The 25,513-nt window shown below is 43.1% G+C and overlaps 1 protein-coding gene across 1 annotated transcript in view; it reads right to left on the bottom strand.

Annotated features, from left to right (window-relative positions):
- The window catches only part of AGBL1 (AGBL carboxypeptidase 1), a 301,822-nt gene that overhangs the window by 264,669 nt on the left and 11,640 nt on the right, over window positions 1-25,513 (bottom strand). Inside the window, exons 2-5 of the mRNA XM_054215255.1 lie at window positions 16,814-16,877; window positions 15,402-15,548; window positions 14,621-14,752; window positions 12,098-12,191 (exon numbers count right to left, since the gene is read on the bottom strand). Of these exons, the coding sequence (XP_054071230.1) occupies window positions 12,098-12,191; window positions 14,621-14,752; window positions 15,402-15,548; window positions 16,814-16,877 (437 nt within the window). The remainder of the gene's footprint in view (window positions 1-12,097; window positions 12,192-14,620; window positions 14,753-15,401; window positions 15,549-16,813; window positions 16,878-25,513) is intronic.

Here is a 25,513-nt window from a genome sequence, read left to right as displayed (position 1 = left end):
GACCTGCCGAGAGGCTTTCTGTTACAATTACATTCCCTTTCATCTTCACACATCCAAATACCTCTGAAAATCCAGAGAATTATTCAGAAAACTTAGTCCTCATTGACCTAAGTCCCTCCAGTCAACACCAATAGCCAGTTTATAAGAGAATTTTCATATGCCAGTTTTACCTACCGCGTGTTGTCGAAACAGGACTGCAGAACACCTGTAGAACAGTGCTAGAAACATAGGACTGACTAGTTTTGCCACAGGCAAGTACAGTAAGCATGAACTCTTTGGGAAAAATAGATGTTGAAATTGCAGAGCAGGGAGGAAAGCTTATTAACTTGCCTGGATTTTCAATAAAGGTTTAGTAGAAAAAAAGAAGCCGTCCTGCTATTTGCCTCCCCCTGCCATTCTGCAGTTTGTTTTGCTTGAGAGGTAGGAGGGGGAAATGGGGATACTGCTGTATTGTGTAGTATACACATAGAGACACATCCCTGCAGGAAAAAGAGCCAAGGTGTGGAAACTGAACAGCTTTCACACTGCTCTGCAGCAGCTTTCTGGACATGAGATCCCCAAACTGTCATAGGAGAGGCAGAAGAGTCATCTGAGGACATGCGGTCAGATTCACACTAAATAGGACGGATGCTGCAAGTGAGGATGCATCTTCCGCAGAAGCTGTCTGTGCAAGTAGGCTGAGACACCACCACAAAAGGCCACAGCCTCAAACACAGCAGCAGATGTACCACCACTCCAACACCTGCTGTCAATTTGTCCTTGTCCTGTCCTTACCTCTAGCTCAGGCAGGACAGAACGCCTTACTGCAGCGAGGGCAACCTTACAGGTTGAAACTCTCTGCAACCACAGTACCTCAAGATATTTAGTATGTCAAAGACCAACAATGGTCTAGATATGATGGCAATAGGAATGACATTGGAAGGGGTCCTACAAAAGAGAAGTGTGTTTAGTTTAGTAGGATGTTCAAGAGTCAGAGAGACTGTATTCTGCTAGCTCACCCATGTTGCCTTCCATATAGCACTTTGCACAGATGATGGCTGAGATTCAATATGCAGGATGCATTGGGACTTTGGGAGGATGAGTGGAGAGACTGTACTACCAAGGACAGCCAAAGCACGGCCTCAGGTTTCATTCCCACATTTACACACAAGGAGATTTGAGAGCTGGCAGTATGCACTAGACTTCTATGCAACACAGGTCACTACAGCATCATGGAGCTTGCAAGCCTGGTTGAAAGCCAGCATCTAGCTGTTGCGGCCAATCCAGCCAACAGCAGAGTAAGGATTTTTTTTTTTTTTTTCAGTTACATATGTATAATTCCTTATTAAGGAATAATTTGGTCGCATCTTTGTGCTGCTGCCTGTTCTTCGCAACATTTAGCAAGAGGATTTAGAAGGAAGAAAAAGTGAGTAACAAGCCAAAATGCAGCAAATACTGAGTCAAATTCTCCTGGTATTTGCTGTTTGAAATCTGCGATGTCACGCTGGCATAACTGCAGGGGCTTTTTGAAGCCGTAGTTTGCAGAAGCCTAAGTAAAAGTTAGTATATTTTTCCCCCCGCCTCTCTTCCATTGGAAAGCTTCCATCTGATATAATCAAGCCAAACTCTGGGATTTTAAAACAGACCATATCAAAGCCAAGGCTGGTAGAACTTGAGCTGTAAATAAGAATGAAGCAATGGGGATAAATAATTAAGAAGCACAGTAAAAGTTATGAGCATTATCACGATGGTTCTTCCACGTGCCCTTTTTTTTCTGCACAGAAAAATCTGGAAGGTGGTGAAAGCTGGAATAGCCACAAATACGTAAGCATGATTTAAAACAACAGTGAAAAATAAGAAGGAAATGAAGCTTTTGAGTAGACAGTGAGAGCTATTGTGTCATCACAATGTATGTCCTATGCTTCACACATGGCCCAAACTATACCCATTTAACACAGGGGAGGAAAGAAACACATGGAGCAGATATGCCAAAGACGTGGGATGATTTTCTCTTTTCTGTTGTGCAATAGTCTGGCTGTTGCTGCAGCCTGACAGTAAAAAGCTCAGTCTCGGAGCCATGACCTTTCCAAGGTTCACACTTCGAGGGGAGTTTCCATTCCCAACCCCAGAGCTGCAGCCGTATTGGGAGCCAGCAGCCCTGGTCTTCCTCACCAGCCACTTCCTCAAGTTTTCAGGTTCTCCCCTCCATGTTCCAAGCCCTGTCTCTGAACACATCCCAGAGCAGCTCAACTCTGGGTTTATTTACAGATTTTCCTGGCATTGCTGCCATTCCAAGTGTTGCCCTGCAGATAAACAGGCCGAGAAGAGCCCTGCCAGTGTTAGCAAGCCAGAGACCTGGGCTGCATCTGCAGCACTCCTGTTACAAAACCTTCTCTCCCTAACAAAACTTATTTCACCTGCACTTGGTAAACACTAGTATTTAAAACCTCCCTTTTATTCTCTATAATCAGTGTTCAATAACTACCCAAAATGGCCTGAAAGAGGTTGTGAAGACTTTGGAGCTTGCTCTCTCTCTCCTGCCCTCTGGAAATGAATCAGTTGTGTTGTCTCTATATTGCTAAACACCGCTGCCCCGCTGCTGCTGCAGCTGGGGTGGCTCCAACAGCACTATCAGGACAGGGAATCCTAGCCTAGAAAGGCTATTACCAAGGACTTTGACACTGTGTCACATAACGCTCCTCAGGGCAGGTCTAATCACTGTTGTGCTTTAAAACCACTGATAGCTCTAGAGACTGGCTTACACTTCACCTGCCAGCATTGCCAGCACTGGTGGAACTGGGAAAAAAGCCACAGCAACCCCAGGAAATTCTTGGGGCTGTTTTCCATGTGGGGACAGCACCTGCTCAGGGCCAGCATTGTGCAAAATTGTTGCTCCAGAAGCTCTACACCGAGGCTTCCTTTCATTGTTGTTTCTATCAAGTTTCCCTTGACTACATTTGGCCTGAAAGCTTTTGTGGGGAGGATTTTACAGCTGCTTTCTACCCCCTTCATAGCGGTAACAGGCTTCTGGGTGGGAGGAGAAATGGCAATAAATCAAGCGAAAGGCAAAGGAGAGGAGATTCCTGGGCTCTCGTATGCACTGACACACAAGTGAGTGCCCTCAGATTTATCTACTCGCTCTCTGGCTTCTATCAGAGATTCACGTCATTACCCAACTCAATGATTTCCAAGGGGGGATTCTTTGTCTCCTTGACACAGGAAAAAGGATGCAGGCAAACTGGCAGGGTGGGCACCCACTCATCACCTTTACAAGCAAATTCAGACAGACTTTGCTTAGAAATCCCTTCCCTCCAGTCCCAGTCCCGCCGGGCTGTCTGTCTGATGCTTTCTCAAAGCTTTGGCACTTAACGTCCACCTCAAACATGCTTACAAGCTCACACAACCACGTTGCTCAACTCTCTCCTCACTCTGCCAGCTCTACATTCACCCCACAGTCCACTGCATCCCGCCTGAGCATAGAACCTTTCACAAATGCACTGCTGCTTTTCTCTCCCATTTCTCATTTTTCCCCCCTTTATCTCTGCCCTCACTGAATCCCTCGGACAGAACTGACTGTACCCTCACTACCCTTAGGAGGCACTAGAAAGGTGCCATTTTAAGTGTATGAATTGAGCATATGAAAAGTCTGATCTCAGGTGACTTGCCCACAGTAACACACCATATCTCAGATTAGCAGTTCAGATATGAGAAATCTTTTGTCTTCTACCATTAGACTTTTTGCCTCCTTTACTCTTCGGCTGGTGAAAGCCTTCTCTCTGTGCCTCCAGATCAGGAGCAGCTTGGCCAGTCATCTCACAGATCACCCAACTTCAGAAGTCATCCCAAATCTGTCATTTCATCCTAGATTGCAAAATATTTTGTAATCCTTCTCGCTCTGCTCTCATTTTTTTATTTTGATTTATTACATTCTGTTCCTTCTGTGCTATTTACAAAGTGCCTAGCATAACCAGTACACACCAGTCTTGGCCTGTCCTTCTATGGGACCATCATACTCAGCTACAAGGAATCGTTGTTAACATTAACAACTCATTTAACTCTGGGAAACACTCAGAGATGCAACGGGTGTATGAAATCAAGTCCTACCTCCCATTTCAATGGGAGTGACGGCGTTTTCCCCAGCTACATGGGAGATACACCTCAGAGAGCTTCTAAGAGACAATGCAATTGCAATGCAATGAGGCACCCAACTATTAGCTTTAATCTAGTTAGCACAAAGACCAACAGTGAGACTGATATGGCAACATGAACAATAATCCCCAACTGGATAATAAGTCCTAAGAAGCTTGGGTAGCCCACACTGGAGGCCCTGCTACAAGACTTGACAGTTGTTAGCAGAATGAGGTAAATTAAAGCTAGAGCAGAGAGGCTATCCCACCCAACGAGCACAGAGTTGCCTGCGTTATGGATATACCTAAAGCCATCACGTGAGGTCAGCCATGAATTGCATCTGCCATAGCCACTGGGTGTGAAAAGTCAAGAACTTGAGAACAGCAGCAACGTGCCCTCATACCGTCTTTCCAAATATAACCTGCTAGCTCACCAACGGGGAAGAAATAATGGACAAGCAAAGAAAGGCCTTCAGTTGAAAGCATTGCTTCTTTTTCAAATTGTTACTTCTACCTGAAATACAGGTAAACCATCAGCTAGACCTAAAAGAAAGAAGTAAACATCTCTTTCAAAATAAGTCTCACTAAGTCTGTCCATTTATAAACCAACTACTGCCTTCTCGTGACATATCATGTTAAGCTTAAAGAGGTTTTCTCTTTATATAGTGTTCATTCGCTAGTTTTTTTATGCCACAGAAGTAGGTGCATCTGTGCTTAATCTTGCCATACCAGAGGCTACCAAGAGATGGCACCAGGGTTTCTGTATGTAACATGTTTGTCTGGCCATCTGGAACAACCTTGGTATATGGTATTCCTCTCTGCCTCATCAATTCTTCATCTATTTTCAAATCTCATCTAAAAGCATCTCTTTTCTCCCTTGCCTCTACCTCTTAATTTTTCAATTTCTCTCTTCTGCTGCTATTAACGGTACAATGCCAGTAAAGTATAATTCTACAAAGCAACTCTATTTACTCTGCAAAGCAGCACTGAGATACCATCAGTCTGAAATGAGATTTTTTAACTTATTATTAATATTAGAACAGGTCATTCTTTGAGAGAAACCACACAGACCGTAAAAAGAATGGAGGAGAAGGAAGCACGTAGAACTGGGACGCCTTTGGCTCCAAGATCATTTCTTCCATTACAATGGCTCATTGCATTAAATTGGAACACTAGGGTTCATTTACTTATCTCAGTGATGTACCCATCTCTGCTCCATGTAATCCAAAATATTAGTCAAGTTAAATAGACACTTGATATAAACAAGAGTTTAAGACAACCCTTTTTCCCTTGTTACTGGCATCATCCCATTCAGAACAGTATTTACCGGTTTTATTTAGCAGGAATTCTAGGCTAAATCCCATGTAGATCAAGGCCAGATGGGAAGCATGTCATTTACTTGTGACATAGCTCAAAAGAAATTTCAGCCCCTCCTGTGTATTTTCTACAGGGATCAAACAAACCAAATAGCAATCTGAGAACAAGCAGGCACTAAACATTGATTAATTCTGACCACATTCCAACAGAATCATGTGTTAGTTTCCAATTAAATATCCAAACTGCTCAACACGATTAATGGTAAAACACAAACTAACAAGAGGAATTAAGGATGATTTGCTTTTGATCTCCTATCAGGAATCATTGCCAAATAAACAAAGACATAAAGCTGTATGTGGAGCATTCCTCAAAAAGAACCAATCACTACAGCTGCCATATCAAGTTGCAGAGGACCCAATTAATCACCATGTTGGTGTGTTGAGTTCCTTCTCATTCTCAAAATATTGGCTGACAATGGACAATGCAACATGTTCTTCTGTTCAAGCAGAGGGCAGCTGAAAGTTCAGGACAACCCAAGAAGTGAAATTGCAGCAAGTGTGTATGGTGGTCTACCAGCAAGAAGTTATCCACAATTAAGGCTGAGGAAACTAACTGTCTGCACCGGGTCCAGGATGCATTTGCAATTGGATCTCTTCCATGTGTCTCTCCATCATTCTTAACAGAAGAGATAATTCTAGTATTCAGGTCATCCCTGCTACATGTCTCCTCTCTTTGTGTCTAACAGACATAGCCCACTGCTGTCCTGATTTCTTCCATTGTTAAGGTCACAGGAGATCACTTTTACAAGCATTTGTTGATGTGGCAACTTGGTCACTTTTCAACACTATGGACTCAACACTTACATTTTATCTTGCGTCAAAAGCACCAGTTCCAAGATGAGAAAACAGAATCTCACTTGTGTGCAAACAAAATAGGTTTTATAGAAAAGCAGAATAATATATATACACTCAAGGCCTATTTTGAAGTAAAATACAGCCTCTTAATTTATACCTTCAGCATTTCCAGGGCCTTCGTATTCTCCTTGGTCAATCTGACTCAGTGTCTGATGAAATACAGACCCATCACATTTGGGCTTTTAGCTCTAGATGTGCTCTCTTGATCACCTTGACATTCCTCTCTTCACCTGCATAAGCTCTGCTCTCAGTACTCCAGTAAAAGTCTTCCTCTCGGCTCACATTGTGACAGAAGTATATGATATAGGAATCACTTCCTGATCACAGCAACAGTGTCATCATTATTCTTGCATGTTTCAGATTAATGAGTCTCTCCCCACCTCAAATCACCCCCGAGCACACATCACCAAAAGACAAGACACATGAGGTGTTCTCATTTGCTCCTGGGTTTTGAGCTCTAACAGTAGTTGGAGGGGACTGCATTTTCCAACTCTTTCTCAGCAGCCATCTACCTGACCCGACCTTCAACGCCCATCACACAACTCCCACATTACTCACTTCCAACTCATCCTCCAGTCGGAGGGAAATAAACACCTCCGAGCCACCTCAAGTTTCTAGAGAAAAACATTTGATACAGTTGAAGAGATCTTCCTCCTTTTTTCCTTTAGTATGGAGCCCAGATATCCACCTCAGATGGAATAGAGTTACATGAGACGATTGCCTCCCTTTAATGGAAAGGGAGATTATCAGCAAGCATTTGAGGAGCTGGGACCATCCAATAAGCACCAAACATACGAAGAATTGTGATTAAGTGTCAGAAGCCAGCAACGCTGGACATGAGCAAAGGCAGATAATTTCTGCATGTCACATTTTCTACTGAATTAATTTGGCACCATTCCCAGACCTTTTTTATTCACTTTCCACTTTTAATTAAGTAGTCAAACTTTACTGGAACAGCTCAGTGCAGAAAGCCAAGTTTTGTGAATATTCACAAAAAGAGTTTTTTTACTCTGATGAATGCTCATTCTTATTGCAATCTCTCATATGAGGTTTATCTGATCATTTACCATTAGCCAGCTCCGCTCAGTGTGGTAAATAGGTGTACTCACAAAGAGCTCTGAGAAACAAAGACATTTTGAAAGACTCTCTAAATTGCTTTTAATAAAACTGCAGAAATAAGACTGCCTGTCAACCTTTTAACAACAGAAAAAGATAACATAATGGAGAGAACAACTCAGACACAAGTCGCACCATCATTTGTCATTTTCTAAAACACGTCTTTCCTCATATGAAAGAATTGTAAGTTTTGGATTTTTGTTTTCGCTCACTTTGATAATCTACCTTCAACTCAATGAGTCCTAGAGAAGCGGCTTGCACAACACGTCGTCACAGACAACATACAGCCTTCAAAGCCATCAGCCTAGGGAGGATATCTGATGCTTGGCCACCTGGAGACAGAGTCATGCAGAAGAGACCCAGCTCCTAGTTGGGCACAGAGCAAACATCTGCTACTGTCACATTCCACATCCATCTGCCCACAACACACCCCAATATCTCCCAGAACAAGTAAGTTGGGAGAGCAAGCAAGGGTGGTGAAGGGCACACAAGAAAGAAGTAGGAGAGTAGAAGATACGGAACATATGGGGAATAAGTAAGGTGGAAGGCAAAAGGAGCAGCGGTCATTGCACTCTGTGGGACATCAGGGATGTTGCATTAGAGAAGGTGTTGATGGAGTGAAGATTTGAGCGTCCCACACACACTCATATCAGATATCCCAGCTACTGACATAAACAGAACATCAGCTGGCTTTATTTTAAACTCTCCCTATAAAAGGTATCAGAAAACTTTGTCTGCAGCACAGCATCATGAGAGATGGGCAAGACAGTCTCCATCTCACTTGGATTTCACAATGCTTAACTCAAGAGTTCTCTAAACCTCAGCAAGTTTCACATTTTTTTATATGGCTTTTACTTCACATATAGATAGCCCTGGAGAGGTCCACACAGCTATGGCACCAGCAACCTGCAGACCTCGAATGCCTAACTAAGACCAATAAAGTCCATGAGTCACAGTCTCAGGGGAATCAGAGCTACTTGGCACACACCCAGAGAAGGTCAATTGGAGTATGGGAGACTATTTCTAAATAACCCAGAGCTTTGCCACTGGGAAAAATAAATAGAACTATGTATCTTGTTTCCACATCTTAGCTAGCTAAATAAATAGCTCTCACAGTGCACTCTCCAGGGCAGATTCTTAAAGTGACCTTGGTCCTGCTGCTACCCAGGACAGGAGAATGCGGGTGTATCCACAAGAGAAGTGGTGCATTTTCGATGCTGCATTCCTGGCAGCTGATCAAAGAACAAGGGTAATCTCAGCCCCCACAGTTGCCGGCTGTTCCTTCCCAGCAGCAAGGCAAATCATGGTGGCACATAGCTATGAAGTGGAGAGAAGGTATCAAGGGCAAATACAAAGGGAGGATCAGAGGCTTGCTGGGAGGACATTGGAATCTTCCTCCATAGGCAGGTTACAGACTAGTGTTCTCTTCAAGTTCTACGCTAATAGCCAAAAAGAAGCAGATAGTTTTGTGACCAACTAACTACACCAAAATAACCCACTCCAGACTTCAGCACAGCAACTTTGTGAAGAGTTACACCAGTGTCAGATGACCAGGAGCACATGCTGAACTAGACAAAGCACATGACCCCATTTTACTCTTTCTCCCCATCTCAGAAAACTCATCCAGAATTTTCCTCCCCCATCACCCTAAAAATTTTAACTAGAGCAGCTCAAAAAAATAGAAGGACATTTTCACATGTACCCACCTCCATTTTCTAATAGACTGCAAAGATGCCTGGGATTTTCAGACCACAGCAATCCCAGGCATTTGCTAATGCTGAGAAAGCAGACCTGTAACTTACCCTACGGTCTGGACTTCTAGTCTGGGCACCTAAATTCTTGTCAACATCTCATGAAGCTCCTTTCCCCAGCAGGAGCAGCCCTTCCAAATGGACTGCAAGCAAACACACTCCCTACTGAAAAATAAGAAACTAGTGCCTTTAAATAGGTTGCAAGCATTTTTTTTAAAACAGAACAGGTTTGTGTGCTTCTTCTGATGTAAAACAGACTGTCTCCACTGAGCTGTTCACTTTCTCACCTGCTCCTAGTTATTAAATGAAACAAGCAGTTTTGAGCCCTAGGCAGGCCAGCTCAGTGGCTACCAGCCTTCAGCTGATTATCGTTCTTGCTCATTAAACTAAGCTTAGATGGGAGCCAAATCACCTTTTTCTATGAGCTAGGTCATGGGAAAGATTTTATCCTCTGTCTGCACACTCATACAAATATGTTTTCAGAAGAGTGCAAATAATTTAGAAAAAAAAGGGGGAATTAGGAACTAGCAACAAGGAAGCTTAGGTAGACAACAATTAACGTATAAGATACCTGTTTTTCAAAGGGAAAATAAAATCAAGCTTTTCAGTAATAAAGAAAATGCCTTACTATTAATAAAACTGAAGTTTTATTGAGGGAAATTTTGAGTTTGTGTTTTCTGTTTTGTGTGTGTCCCAAGTGGAAAAAAAGGTCCACAGAAGAGTTCAAAACAGTTCTTGTACATCAGATAAAAGGAAGAAAAACCCAGATATTGCACATTGACAATCTGGAATCATTGAAATCAAAAGCAGCATGTTTCTCTGAAGGCAATTTCTTTCCCTTTTTGCTTATAAACAAGTATTCTAGACCACTTTACAGCCTATATTACAACCCCCCTCAGCAGCACTAGCTGCATCTCCAAAAAGCCAGGCTAGAAATGCATGACAGATACAAGTTTTCCACCTGCCTCAGAGGAAACAGCGACTGGAAAAAGCAGCTTTGCACAAAATTCATTTAAAAAGCCTGTATGCAGCCGGTCCCATTGCTTGATGGAGAACCAATACAGACCCAAGTCCCGTTACATACAGACCTACAAGGCTATCACAGAAGTACAACTACCACTAGTGTAATCACAACCAACACTTCCATAGGAAGGAAACCAGGGAATTGAGTGGAATTTGCTTACTTAGTTAAGCACAGGCAGGGAACCATCAATTGCTGTTGGTTGCCTCAGAAGTCAAGCCCAGCTCTGTGTCTAACTCATCCTGCACATCGCCGTCATATACAAAGAAGTTCTCCAGGCTCCCCGAGTCTTAAAGATTGAAGTTATAACATGAGGCCTGAATCTTGGAGGGTGTTCCGTTATCCTAGGAATAATATCCTAGTGATAATATTCTTTGAGTCGGGTAATACTCAAATCTCTGTGCAGGAAACATGCTGATATCATAATTTTGGACAGACCATGTAGAGGAATCACAGGTAATCTGGCTAAGAGAGAACTGAAGCTGTGAAGCAGTTCCAGGTAGTTAGCACTGTACTAGAAAGACAAAAATGCAGGCAAAAGTGAGTTGGCTTCCATTAATAAGGCAGCTGCAGGAAGTTGTGCATCTGCTGGGCCTGTTCAGTACCTTATTTAGCTAAACAAACTGTTCAAATTTTTTTCATAGCCCCAGACATTTAGGCAGCAGAACTGGAAGAGTGCTGCATTTAGCAAACAACAGTACCACGTACTGACATGCAGTTCATAATTTGTGGCTAGTGGAAAGTAATTCAGATTCCTTCCCATGCAATGTATTGTGTAACTGGTGATGTTGGGAGAACTGGTATCAGTCTTTGTTGGTAACAGGATGGACATTATTCACTGGTGCCCTCATCCAGAGTGACTGGCCCCCACTTCAACCACAGCTGAGCAAGTAGTGGTCAAACTGTTGTGCCATGTCTCTCCTTCCACTTCTCACCTACATACACGCGATGTTCAACCTAAAGCTACTTCCTCAGTAATCGCCAGCCATGAACCGCACCCATGTCAGGTCCATGCAGAAGCCAAAACTGACTGAATGTTGCATGTCCTTGCTGAGACGTGCATGAACAAGTAGGGACTACGGGCTCCACAAGGCAGCGCGTGGCTAAGCAGGAGAACTGACAGGTTCTGTGTTGCTTAAGCAAATGTGATTGTGTGGGCACCGGTCAGAGCAGTAAATTCTTCCTCCTGATTGTAATGAGCAAGCCACAGAAATGTGTTATGTCCTTCCATGGATGTTTTCCGCATTACAAAGTTTGCCTTGAAAGGCATCTGAGGACGTAGTCAGAATGGACAACTTGAGGACTAATGTTCAGCGTTAAGATGGAGACATAAAATACACTTGCTGTCTTCAGAAAAAACCTATTTGAAATATTTGGGGTGGGCTTAAAAACAGACCCAGATTAATACTAGTAAGAACTGTCATCATACTTCAAAAATATCATAATGACATGGTCACAACTGTCTGCAAAAGGAGGATGAGGCAGCACTGCCATGATTCCAATGTACCTGCCCCCAGGCCGCTGGTGGCAGGAGGTTCTTGCTAAGGGGTAGGCAGGAGGGTTTTTCTGCTGCCAGCACAGGCTTCTCAAAATCCAGTCCTGACTGGGAAATGAAGGACGATACCTTGCAATCAAACTGCCATCACTGTATAGGGTACACTACAAATAAATGGCCACCAGCATGAATCATATGATGAATCACAGCATTAACGTGTCCTTCAGGGAACTATTTCTGCCTCTTAAAAAACCCTGCAGATTTAAAGTGAGTGGAAATTGTGCATCCATTTCTGATTTCTTTGCCTCTTCAAGTGGAACCAAAATTTTATTTCTTGCCATCCTGGAAAGATGAGTTCCCTTGGGGCTACTGCCTACCTGACTGTCCTGACGTGTCTCTTGCTGTAGGGGGTGATGACTTTGAAAAGCAGCTCCATGGCTCCATTGACGCCAAGTGTAGTTCCTGTGGTAACTAAGCCAATAAAAGAGAAAAGCAGTCAGATCGAAGCAGGCGGTGTCTGCGACATTGTGTTTAGAGGTGATGTGGGGAAGGAAGTAGCTGCCTCTGGGGCCATGCGCAGATTTCTCTGGGCTCCCAACTGGACTTCAGAGGTCATTTTCCAAACACAGAAACTGAAGCACAAAGCTGGCTGTGGACATAACCTGAGCCACAATCACACACAAAACCAGATCTCAGATCCTGCAGTTCTTCTCCAAGTTCCCCAAAGCCTCCTTTCCTGTAAATATTACACTCTCCAGAGAACAAATCACAGTTAAATAGGGTCACGTCCCAGCAAAATGTCAGGGTTGAAATTCATCCTGCATTTCCCACAGGCAACTCCCTGAGGACATTTCATTTCATAGGGACTTGGAGGGCAGAGTTTTCTTTCGGTGCTATTATTCAGCAGTATGGAAGTGAGTTTTTTTTTGGGAGGGGTGCTTCTGAATGCAGTTTAATTTCAGGTAGGCCAATTTTACCTTTAATCCTTCGCTTGCTAACACACTGGGAACTTATATATATAAATTTTGCAATTTATAGAACGATATAGAACATACTATTGTTCATAGAATATAGAACAATAGTAAAGAAGGGATGAATACAGCCCTGATATATTAAATGCAAGCGAACAGGGTGAAAGGGTCAGTAATCAAGAGCAGGCAGAGGGAGACCTGGCTGCCTGCCCACTGCTGGGTTTTGGCTGTTTTGTAAATATCTCCCAGTGGTCATCACAGAGCTGCCAGAGGGCCCACCATCTCCTGCAGTCCTGCTGTGTCCCTGCCAAGTTGTCCTGTGATGGAAAGCTTTGCAAGCCTCGCCAGCTACTTTTACACTAGCTGGTAATTCATTAGAGACAGAGCGATGGACAAGGCTGCTTGAACCCATCCTGCCCCAGAGCGGGACGTGGGCTGCCACACACAACTTATGGCAGAGACTGAGAAGGGACTGACCTGGAGCAAGGAACTGGCGCAGGAGGTTGTGACAAGGACTCATCTTTTCTGCTGTCATACCTAAGCACTCTCAGAGTTTTGTACATTTCTGGATCCTCTCTAGTTCCACTCCATAAAAATAATTTTTAAGGTTGGGAGCATGTAATCTCCTGGTTTGGTACCACATCCACACAGACCATCACTTAACCTCCCCTGCAGCTTCCCAGCTGGGCCACAGAGCCCACAGAGTCAAAGTTACTCGTGGAAGGAGGAAGCACATCTGGAGGGTGCTGAAGATACTTCAAGAGTAACAGAGATGCTCCAGTGAAGGAGCAGAGTGAGGGTTCTGGGGTCTGGCAGTAACAGAAAGGAGGCCAGGCTGCAGCATGCATCCTAAAGCCTCTGCAAAATCTGCAGCTGAATTGGGATGCAGGTGCACTGGAGCAGGGAGCAGGGAAGGGTGTAGATCATCGTTTTGGGTGGGAGGCAGCACAGGGTCACTGCACAGCTGTGAAACCCAAATAAAGGCACGTTTCAGCTTCTGGCCTTGGCTGCAGTTTCAGTCACACTCAGCCTTTTAAATACTGCTTATCACAGGGAGAGGGGTTGAATGTTGAGGCTTGGCTGCTTGCCTGAGAAAGCTCATTGCATGAAGCTAGCTCCTGTACAGATAGAAGGGACCTGCAGGGCAGGGTGCCAGGAGCGCTAAATCTTAGGATGCATATCCAGATGGCAGGCAGGATGGCCGTCAAGAATTATCTGCTGGGTGAGGGATGTGGGGAGGGAGAGGAAAGGGTTAGAGTGAGCAAAAGGAAATTTGTGCTGACAAACTCAGTGCTCTATAGCAGGGAAAGCCTGTATGAATATGTAGTGATCCTGGGAAAGAATAGTGGAAATCCCATTGCTTGAATCATTTAATATGAGGGCATTGCCAAGCAAGAAAAGCTGGGAGAGTGCATGAGCGGGTGGGGGGGATATTAGACATAAGGCCAGGATCTAACATTTACTTCCTGAAGGACCTTGAATGAGTAACTGATTTCTCTCTTACTCTGTTTCTCCACCCGTACTTTCCTCCCTAGTGGAGCTGCTCTGAGGATCGATATAATCAACAATAGCGAGACATTTGGCTATTATGGTAATGGGAATTGCAGAGAGACTTCAGGTAGCTATGTCTCAGAGCAAAGGAGTTGACTGTCTATATTCTAGAATAGGAGATCGTAGCCATGAATATTTTTCACTACAGCACTTTTATGTTCATAATCCACAGATGAAATACACTGTAAAGGCTGTATAGACCCCTTGGGAAACACCTCTTTCTATGGTTGTTCTGGCTTTTGTGAGTGCTTCTGTACACTAATGGTGTGTGCAGACACTAACCTTAATCAGGAATGATTTTTCTTTGGACTGAAATGACTAACAGAAGAACTCTGGCAGTTGTCACACAGAGGAAAGGAGGAAAATCCAGACACTCACCATTAGAAGCACAAACCCGCAGGACCCAAAGGCAGTGGATGAGGTGTAGGTGGTGGCCCAGGTTTCTTCTTGCCAAGCTCAGTATTATATCAGTTGCTTCTGCCTTCTGCACTTTCAGCCCAAACTTCCTATCTGTGAAAAGCAAATAAGAATCAAACTACTTCAAAAACCAGGTCTCTAGAGCAGTGCTGATAGACATATTTGCACCAAATCTTTTAAGTCAGGATCTCATAACAAAGGCATTCAAATGTATCAATGAGTTAGATCTGCATTATTCTCACTGAAAACAGGAAAATGTGATTTGTGTAGGGTCATCATACACAAATCATAGAACGGTTTGGGTTTGAAGGGACCTTTAAAGGTCATCTAGTCCAACCCCCCTGCAATGAGCAGGGACATCTTCCACTAGACCAGGTTGCTCAGAGTCCCATCCAGCCTGACCTCGAATGTTTCCAGGGATGGGGCATCTACAACCTCTCTGGGCAACCTGGGCCAGTGTTTCACCACCCTCAGCATAAGAAATTTCTTCTTATATCTAACTGAATTCTACTCTGTCAAAGACAGAACATGGATGAATCCTGTGTAGGAAGCAGCTCTATGAGCATCTATGCCCTCCCTGCCTTGTTGCAGGACCTCTACCTGGCCAAATCGCTGTCAAGGGGCACACCCCAAAAATAAACTGACAGCTGTGTATCAGGCACATCCCAGTGCTGATTGTTGCTGGAGCCATCAGTTTGTTTTGAGCCCCCCACCCAAGATGTCCCTCACTGCTCAGCGGTACCTCGTTGGCCGACCCTGGCCAGCAAACGAAGCAGGGGCAGGAGGGTGCTGTGGTCGGGTGGCTCGGTCCGGGCAGCAGCGGCGAGAGCCTGCAGCAGTGCCTCGCTGCCCCCTTTGCTGATCACATAGTGAATTCTCCGTCCGGTCCCTGGGGAAAAGAGGAGAGACTCTGCTGAGAGCATCCCTGCCCTGAGCCACAGCACACAAAGCTCCCGTGGCCTTCCAATGGTGTTTTACTGCTCTAAACTCAAGGGAATTTGCAGAATTGACCATGGCGCTCAGATGCCTCTGGCATGGAGACATGGCTAATGGCTGCATAGTGAAACCATGTGCTCTGCCACCTCTTGCTCTGGCAGTCATTATCTTTACAAAACCACGTCCTGCAGAAGTTTTCCATTGTGCATTGAAATACAGCAGAGAGGAATAAGCAGAAACACCAACAGATTTCAAAGGAGCAGAAGGCTCAGTGATCTTTTCTTAGATACTGGAAATTAAACAAGCAAAGGGCTAAAGCTGCAACAGCCTTCTGCCGAATGAAAGGGAAACCTGGGGAAGCTTTGGAGGCAGCTTTCAAACAAATCTAGGTCTTCAAAGAAACCACAGCTAATCCTGTAAGCCCTACTGTGTCAACAGTGATCCATGAGCGACTTCGGTCTCCATGGTTGGAGAAAGCCACACGTTCAGCTCCTGGAGGGGAGAGAGTACCTCCTACCTCCATGTAGGCAATCCTTCCATCTAGCTGAGGAACAGCACTGCAGGGCTTCAAAAGAGACATCCAGCTGGATGAGTGATGTCTGTGGTGGGGCTCCAAGGAGTGGGGAACTCAGGAGGCTCCAGCACTCCCTCATGTAGCTCCCGCAGCCTGGGAGCTCGGTTGAGTTGAGAATTGTTTAGCAAATGACATTTTTGGGGTGGAGCAGGAAGGAAAATAAACGTACTTATTTTTTTCAGTTCTTTTACCAATTCACTTATTTTTTCATGTGGCTCGGGCACATGCAGCAACATGCCTTCCCTGGAACCCCAAGGTGGAGGTGCCTTTTGGGGAGATGCTGAACTCTCTCCATGAGAGTCCCTGTGCTCCGGGAAGCTGGGCTCCTCTCCCTGTCTCACAGCCCTCTCTCCAATGGCGCTGGTGAACAATTACAGCGGTTGACTGCCAGGGATTATGAAATACCTTGAAACTCACAGGCATCTTTTAAACTAAAAACAATGGAGACTTTCTCTGTTGTTATTTTTCTCTTTAACTTACTGGAAAAGCTCAATTTTCGAAACACAGGAGTAAGGACAATTCATGTTTTGTTCACCTTGCAAACACCTGGCCGAGTTTATGCAGGTATGAATTCCCTGACCTGTTTGAGAAGCCCTTTTCTGCCCCTAGCCCACAGGCATTGCCCCACAGCTTTGCTTCCTTACCCAGAGACAGCAGGTCAGTGAGGACACTGAGAATATTCAGGATGACATCCTTCTCACAGGAGCTCTGGAATAGAAACACACCAAATTTAGGGATCAATTCAGAACAGAGAACTTCATGCTGCACAGGGCTGCAGCGCATCACGCAGTGCAGAGGTACTGAGATCCTTGTTTGGATACTGAGAATTTTTTGTGCCATCTGGCCAGTGAATATGTGCAACCATATTGATAACACATTTTAAAAGCCTCTGACAGACATACTGATCATACCGCACAATATTTAATACACAGTAGATTTCTGCAGAGTTTACATCTAAATTCTAAATTACTTCTCTCTTTTTTTAGTTTTGCCTGGCTACCTTGAAGCTGATGAAATTCTGTGTCACACTGAAATGTTAAATGTGGGGTGGTTTTACATGACGGCATCCCTTATTACTGGCGATTGAAGAAGAATGTTTTTTAAATTATATTAATCTCATTTACAAGAAAATCCCCTGCCTTTGCAGCTTTGTAGCCTGGAATTTGTGGAGCAGAAAGATGCCTTACACTTATTTTTAATCAAGACAAAGTAAGCACCACACCTTGACATTCTGCTTTAGATTCACTTTAAGTTTTGCACCAAAGGAAATAAGATATATAGTACTTGAGGAGAAGGAAACACATGATATCTGCCATCCGTCTGTGTGGCACACTAGACCCCTTCTCTAATCCTCCTCCAACCAGATTTGACTGTTGAGATTGAAGAATTAATCACCAGTCTGTATTGCTGTATGAGGGATTTGGGTTAAGTTCTAGATCTCTTAATTTCTGTACAGATACAATACAAAATAATACAAATTTCCAATATAACAGAAAACTTGCATTTGGGTAGCTTTGGTCCTGAAGTACCTCAGGTGTTTCACATAAACTACAATGGAATCACTTTACTGCCCGTTAAATTATTATGATAAGATAATATCTTACAAACATATGGCTCCTATATTTCCGAATGTTGAAGTGCGTCAGAAACTTAACGTACTAGTATGTATTCTGGATATATGGAATCATTTTACCAGCCAGATTTATTCAACCATTCTCTGACATATTTAACCTTATTGAACTGAATATTTAAAACAAGGAATTGAGAAGTAACACCTAGCGAAAAGAAACTCTAGAAAAGAATATTAGCGAAGTCTACTTCAGATTTGTAACAATGACTATTAATGCGAATGGTATTTTCTTTTTCCAGCTGATCTCTGCTAAAGTCGCAGCACAGGCTGACATGGTGGTGAGGATTGTGTAGGTATTTAGGGCGCTGCATATCATACCTCTCCCACCTTTATTATATTTGGGGAGGGTATGTCCTGAGTGAGACATGGGAATGAAGCAGGGAAAAGCTCGGTCTCCACAGTCAGAGCAGGTGAGTGTCAGCCTGGAGAATCAGGTTTCCACCTCTGTCGCAGAATTCATGTAGGATGCTCAACAGCTCCCTTCACCCAAAGCTCCTTCTGTATCAGCAAATTATATGTGCCATCTTCTGCGTGCAATATCTACATTAATGCTGATGTTTCCTAACTTCTGTATCTTCAACATTATGTATTCTGAGATTTCTTTTTTTTTTTAAATAATAATTATTAATAAAAACATCCCCAAATCTCTGAAAACCAGAATTCCCATCATACTGGTTTTGGTCGATTACCGATGCTACTGAACTTTAACTGCTCGATACACATTTCATGCTGGTGTAAGTGAGCAACAGGGACAAGAGTATCAGCAGGGGAGTGAGACAGAAGAACAAGATGTGGTCAGAGGAAGGGGAAGGAAGAAAGAGGAGTCAGGCGAGGATGAAACATTGGACCAAAGAAGCAGAGAATCACGTCTGAAACAGGGGACTCAGGGGAAGAGGGTCTGTGAGCACTGACGCCTTTCTAAAGGCTCACCTCCCTCTAGTAGTTAGCTAAAATCCACAGGAAAAGTGCATGTCTCATCCTCATCTCAGAGCTGGCCCATGCCCAGAGAGAGAGCCTGCTATTTCTATTCGTCACTACATTAACTCAACAAGCAGAGATCTCTGCACCGAACATAAAAGTTCGGCCCTTTTATGAACTGTGTTGAAATCAAAAGGCTCAGTATGATAGGATTACTGCTTCTTTCAGAGCCAAGGCAAACAGAATACTTGGCTTTAATGAAATCCAGTAACTCTCGGTTCACTGAGTATTGCCACCCTCATCTTAGAGAAGGGTTCCAAATTCGTGTTACTGGCCCAAGGGACCACACAGAGAGGATGATCTACAGCAGGGTCAGAGCAGTTCTGAACACTTCTTTCTAGGTTATGTGTAGTTTCAGTCATACCTTGATCTTGCTAATTCATGTCTTTGTTCATTACTCCACACTCCTGAGCTGTCTCAAGTCTCCCAATAGCATCAGAGCAAACAACGTTGAGTGATCAGAGCTCTCATTCCAAGAGTTTCTTGGCATTTTTTTAGCATAGGGACTTAATAGTCAGGGGCAGGCTGTCAGATGTGGTGAGTAGCCACCAAATTTACTGACTCCAGAAAGAGTTACTGTTCTCAGCACCTTTTTAAATATCAGGGTTGCCTAAATCAGATTGTCCTCTGGTTTTGTCTTGCTGCCTCTCAGTATCCCTTTCCTCTGTAGGTGGATGGATTACACATTAAGGTTTCAGTAATGAAGTCTTCATTGATTTATGCTCCTATTACACTGGGTTGTTTATTTTAACTGATTGGATTGTGGGTTTCCTAAGCCATTAACACAAATAGTGATGACATAAGATATCCTCTGACTTTCCATGCGCTTTATCCAGGGACTCAGGCGAACAAAGAAATTGAGGGGACGTGAAAGACCAACCCTTAAGATGTGCAAATTAGAGCTGGGTGATATTGCCAAATACTTTACGTGAGTATTTACTCTTGATATTTTAACATTAAAACTTCGACTTTGTTGGTGCCCCATTATTCCCCTTCCTCCAGCGCACTAGTGAGGGAATTGGATGACATGTGTGTTTGCTGAAACAGTGGATAAAACCCTAGTCCTATTACAAATTCTAACATATTTCCTGCTAACTTTAGTAGCACCACTGAATAGTATAGAATACTGCAGAAAAACACAGCTCTGATTTATAATAGGAAGACAACACGGAAAAAACAACCCCAAAGTTGCTGTTTGTTGTCTTGCAAGATGGCAACTTGCGTGCAGAAAAGAAACAGCTCAGATTTTGACTAATTAGCTTGAGATTTTAAAAATCATCAAAGCAATTTGGACACTGAAATGTATTAGAATTAGTTGTATAAATTACTACTCACACCAAAATCTTTGTGGATGAATTGCCAGCAAATTCATTCATAAAAAATATTCAGTAAATCTTTTTGAACAGTAAGTACCAATGAGAAAATCACAACTTGTGCCTGATCTAAAAAAGATGAATAGAGTAATTTCTTTAATGCAAATTACTTACACAGCTCTGGTTAAAATAAACACATTAGTTATTTTTATTGAAAGATATGTTTGATGGTTCAAGAACAAACCATAAGCAAAGGCAGGAGAGAAGTAAAATTCCTCTTGCTAAATATTTTCCATATCTGCCAGCACTTAGGAATGTTAGATACAACATCTATACGCGCGCAGACTAATGAAGATGCATTCATGGTATATGGGTGGAATGAGAGCAGAGAAGAGTTCCCAGAAGCTCAAGTTAGATTACAAAATCACCAACCTCCTGCAGGATTTCACTAAAAGGATTTAGAGTTAAAGCCAAATTGTTACCTATTAGCAACAGCCTGCAGCTGCCTTTCACGGCTTGCAGCTGGACAAAGGCTAAAGTAGCAAAAAACATCACTTAAAATATTGAGCGTGGCTGTACTTTTTGGCCAGAGCCCCTCATCTTAGCCTTACTTCAGCAAAGCCTGCTGTCTTTCTCACACGACCAGGAGTATCACAGGGCTGAGTTCAGACACATTTAATCAGCTCCCGGCTGATAGTTCCTCTCAGAGCTTTTTCTGGGAATTAAACCCTGAAACGCCGGGGCTTTGGTTAGCTTGGCTGAAGCTCCTCATAGATAAACAGCAGGAAGACAGAGAAAGCCAGAAATAAAAAAATACCCCAACGCATAGTCATTGATACGTTACAGCAAGTGATTAGTTGGTGACATGGGGTTTGGAGGACAACAGCTTGGTCCCAAGATCCTTCTTCTGACTGGCAGCTCAGGTTATTTTGCTGACCCATGATTAAGCAGGGAAGGAGTGCCTGTCCCCTTCTGTTCCTGGGAACACGCCAAGACAAACTGTTATTTACTCAAGGCAAGATTATAAAATTGCAACTAAGCCACAGTCACAGGTAATCTCGTTTCGTCAGGGAAGTCTCCTGGGATGTTTTCTGCAAGATCTGAAGAGCCAACAGAGGTGGGATTTTTCCTGTCCCACCTGAAGGACAGCAGCTATCAGTGCAATTCCCCTTTTACCACCAGCTTAAAACAAAGATTTCCCGTAAACTCAGCCTTTTGTGTAGCTCTCGGGCTTTCATGTCTTTTGCCCAAAGGCAGGTGTTTCTCCAAATGAGAGATGCAAAATACTGAGAGTGTTTACTGTGAGTGTAAGCATCAATGCTGAAAAAAGGAGGATGCCCAGAAAGAAATCAAGCGGCATTAATTTGTGCGGCGCAATATTTACTAATAAATATTTTATTTGGGGAAAGAAATACAAAGCTGTTATTCCACTCACAAAAATAATAAATGCAAAAGTAAAGAAGTCTCTCCTGCAAGACAATGGATAAGATGATTTCTAACAATACTCCTATTAAATTAATTGTTGAATATAGTCTCACAAAGCTGTATGACTGCTTAGAAAAAAGAACAAAACGGGCCTGTTTTTAAAGAAATGCTATCACTGCACGGGGCTAACAAACTTCCAGACCTGTTTTTTTAAAGAGGTGTCCAGTTCTAGAGTTTTTTTGGTTGGTTGGTTGTTTTGTTTGTTTGTTCGTTTGTTTGTTTGTTTTTAAATAGCCTGTTTCTAAATAGGGAAGCAGGATTTGATGTGTTCAAAATACATCCTTCTTTCTTCTCTTACCCTTAATAAATTTGCTCACACAAATAGCAGCAGTCAGAAGCCTAACTGTCTGTGTAATGAGACTTGCATCTGCAAGTAAGATTTCCCACTCTCTGCACTCAAAGCCTGTTGAAGAGAAATCCTGGTGCAAAATTAACACCAGCTAAAATCAGGACTAGGTTAGGGGCCAAGCGGCATCAGTCCTCACTCCCTCATGAGACCTCTAGAAACCATTGGGCTGCTAATAATTGTGTTAATGCTTAAATCAGAGACTTCCTTCCGCCACCAGCGAGGCAGAGGTGAGTACCGGACCCAACTGCTGGGCACAGCCACTCACCGGTGGTATTATGGATTTGCCAGCTGGATATCTTCTTCTCACAGCTGACTATCCAGTCTCACAATAACTGTGAAGCCAGGTTCGGTGCCTTACATTCTGTGCCTTGTCAGAGTAAATTGCTTTTTCTAATTTAAGAGGAGCTAAAAATTCACACTTAAATAAGAGAGCAAAATACCCTGGAGAGTTTATTGCCTGTGTACTCCCATCCTCAGCCTCAATATTCAGCCAGCTAACTGTGATTTCTTCTTGTCGGAAGGTTATTATCAACAGTATTGGATACACGGAGGTTTAGGAAAAAAAAAAAATCATTATTTCTGAGGGGAAAAAAAGGGTTCAGAGATAGCTGAAATTTCACTAGCCAACCTTAGAATAAGAGAGTATTCAAATTAAAGTGATTACAGGCTAAATTTTGTTATTACTGAAGCACTTTGTTACAATACTGCCATCATCGTGCTTTAGAAGGATCCTAAGAAGTTATGGTCCTCTTGCCCCTGATCCCAAACACCCATCCAGCTGTCCTCAGCGCCGCCACAGACGTCACCATCCTCGGTGGTAAACAGTGCATTTCTTTGGCCGAATCTGGATATCCTCTCCTCAGGAGTCAGATAGGCCAGAGCAAGCCAGGAAACTCAAAGGAGACCTGGAAGGGAAAAGGGCTATTTAAAGCCTCGGCGAGGAGGACCTTGCTGCTCGGGTAGTGTCCCAAGTGACCTCTATAATCCTGCGAGAAAGGCGTTCGCAGCTGTGTGGGATCACGTAGCCCTCAAACTGTACACAGGGCAGCCAAGGGGCCTCCCAGAATGAGACACGTGGCCCGACAAGTTCTTGCTCCTGTTCCCAAGCCTTAGAGCCGAGTCCCTCTCGCTGGCTCCTGCACGCCCCTATGAGGCATTGTGAGCACCTCATTTACCCAAGCACCAGCCATTTTCATTCCTGTTGATGCTTCCATGCATCAACCCAAAGCAGCAGCTGTAGATTTTATACCAGGGAATATAGAAAATACTCATAAAAAAAAAGGTCCCACTCTCTGGCCTGCTGCAATCAGGTGGGTGGCTTTTTTTATGGCCTGTGGTGACCTGAAGGTATGTTTTTTCTCATCCTTTTTTGCACTTGAGTGGGATAACCTGCAGCATTTTTTTCAATAACACACCAGATCACTGTTGGGTGTAATGATTACACAGCCTTCGCAATGGACAGCAGCTCATCCAGGTGACTGGGCAGAAATAGGGCCTCAAAGACAACTTCAGGACTTTGCTCTGTTCCTTGAGCTTCAGGGTTTCTTTCTGAAGGGTACATGCTACACCCTGTGGAATTAAACTGCTTCAAAGCAGAAATGGGCAAATTCCAAACTTTTATCTGAATGTCTTCAAAACACTGAAGGTGTTGAGAGATAACAGCTTGGCCTGAGCTGATCTCTAGCCAAAATAACTTGGTGAATAACATGGTGGAAATCATCTGTGCCAAGGAATCTTACTATATTTAATGCAATAAATTGCACTAACATAACACCTTTCATCACAAGATCACAGATTTCTTCACAAATATTAATTAACACCTGCCCCACTGCATCCCTCATCAAGAAGATCAGATTCATTGTCCCTTATTTTCCTGGTGGGAAATATCACCTTGTGGTGAGAAATTCACTTAGTCAATACCTAAGAGGATTGGTGGCAGAGCCCAGATAGCTATTCCAATAAAATGAAGCAGAAACATTGTCTGCAACAGAAGCATTACAGCTTTCAATCACACACTTACTTCCATTTGTTTGTGGGGGGTTCAAAGATTTCCTTGCCTGAGATCTGTCTTCTCCTCCCAACCTCCCAGGAGTAAATGCAGCAGAAAAGACTTATCCCCTGCAAGGAATCCTAATGCCAGACTGGGAGAAAAAAGGGTTACTCACCACCCGTGAGTCCTAGCCCTATCTATGAAACAGTTCATCCTTGGGAAGGATGATGGAGATGCTACGTTTGATTCATCCATACAGGAATTAAGAGGTACATAGACCATGACCTGACCCTTTTCCAACGGATGTTTTACCTGCTATGTCACAAAGACTCCAAGGTCTTTGTGGAAAGGTTGTTCATCATGTCTGTGCCACACCATTAGTGCGTCACACTAATAAAATGTATTCACATCCAGATATCTGCAGGAATTATGCCCTGATAGACTGCAATGTCTGGACACCATTGTCAAAGTAAATTGCTTTCCTTCCTTCCTCCCTCCCTCCCTCTCTCCCTTCCGTCCTTCCTTCCTTCCTTTCCTTCTTTCTTTCTTTCCTTCTTTCTTTCTTTTCATGCCAGATTTCTCTCTATGTTCTCAAAGAAAAGATTGTCCTTGTTCAGAAGTTCCTCCTGATACAAAGTTCCTTTGTGTCACTTGCTCCTCTCACTAATGCATCTCTAATAGAGCAATTACTTCATTATGCAGAACCAGTGGTAAAACACATTATTATATAACCTTAAAATGCTTCTGTCAAATTGGAAGTTTTAAAAGAATGAAGAAACTTTGAGATAAATCAAAACACGTGATATTCTGCAAAAGGCTTTTAGACTTTCTTTTGAATATTTCTAATGTTTTTTCTGTAATTTCTACTGCAGATAAATTCTCTCAGGTTTCATCTCTTATTCCACAATAAGTTACCTATGACACCTAAAGATTGTGATGGGATTTAATGTTATATCGTTCATTTTTTTCGTCTTTTTAATCTATTTTTATTTTAATGCCAAAATTATCCTAGCATATGTCTTTCACTCTCCTAATAAGTTTCTGTAAGGCATTAAGCATTCTTGCACAATGATCTCTATATGCATGTTAGCACCTACTGTTTATTGCTGTTTCTTGGATTTAGTCCTATATTTTTTATTACTTTAACTGCTACTGAACTATTTTAAAATATTAATGTTTCTTTCAAAAGCCACTCCGTTACAGCTACTTAACACAACTGCCACCCAAACTTGATAGGAAGGATCTGTATTTTCCATTCAGCTGTAGGTTGCTTTTCCCCTACTAACGATGAAAGAGCAGCATGAAATATGCTACTATCTGTCTTCGTGAGATTTTATGGGTGTCAGTCCAGAGAACACTCAGTCTTTCAAAGAAGCAGCGTAATTGGGAATTAAAGTTTTTTTTCAAGCAATGACATTTCTCAAAGTACAAGTGAGTCTGGAAGATCCTTGGAAAATTTCCAGATGCACTTGCCTTTTAATGAAACCACAGATTTTGAATACTACCGCAAATGTGAGTATGTGCAGGTGGAAATAAATAGCCATAATGAAGATGCTGCTATCCCTGCCTTCTCTGTGATGTTCCTGCTTGGGCTAAGCA

The sequence above is a fragment of the Rissa tridactyla genome, chromosome 9 (genome assembly GCF_028500815.1).
Source record: "Rissa tridactyla isolate bRisTri1 chromosome 9, bRisTri1.patW.cur.20221130, whole genome shotgun sequence".
Lineage (NCBI taxonomy): Eukaryota > Metazoa > Chordata > Aves > Charadriiformes > Laridae > Rissa > Rissa tridactyla.
This window is presented reverse-complemented; position numbering and strand designations above follow the sequence as displayed.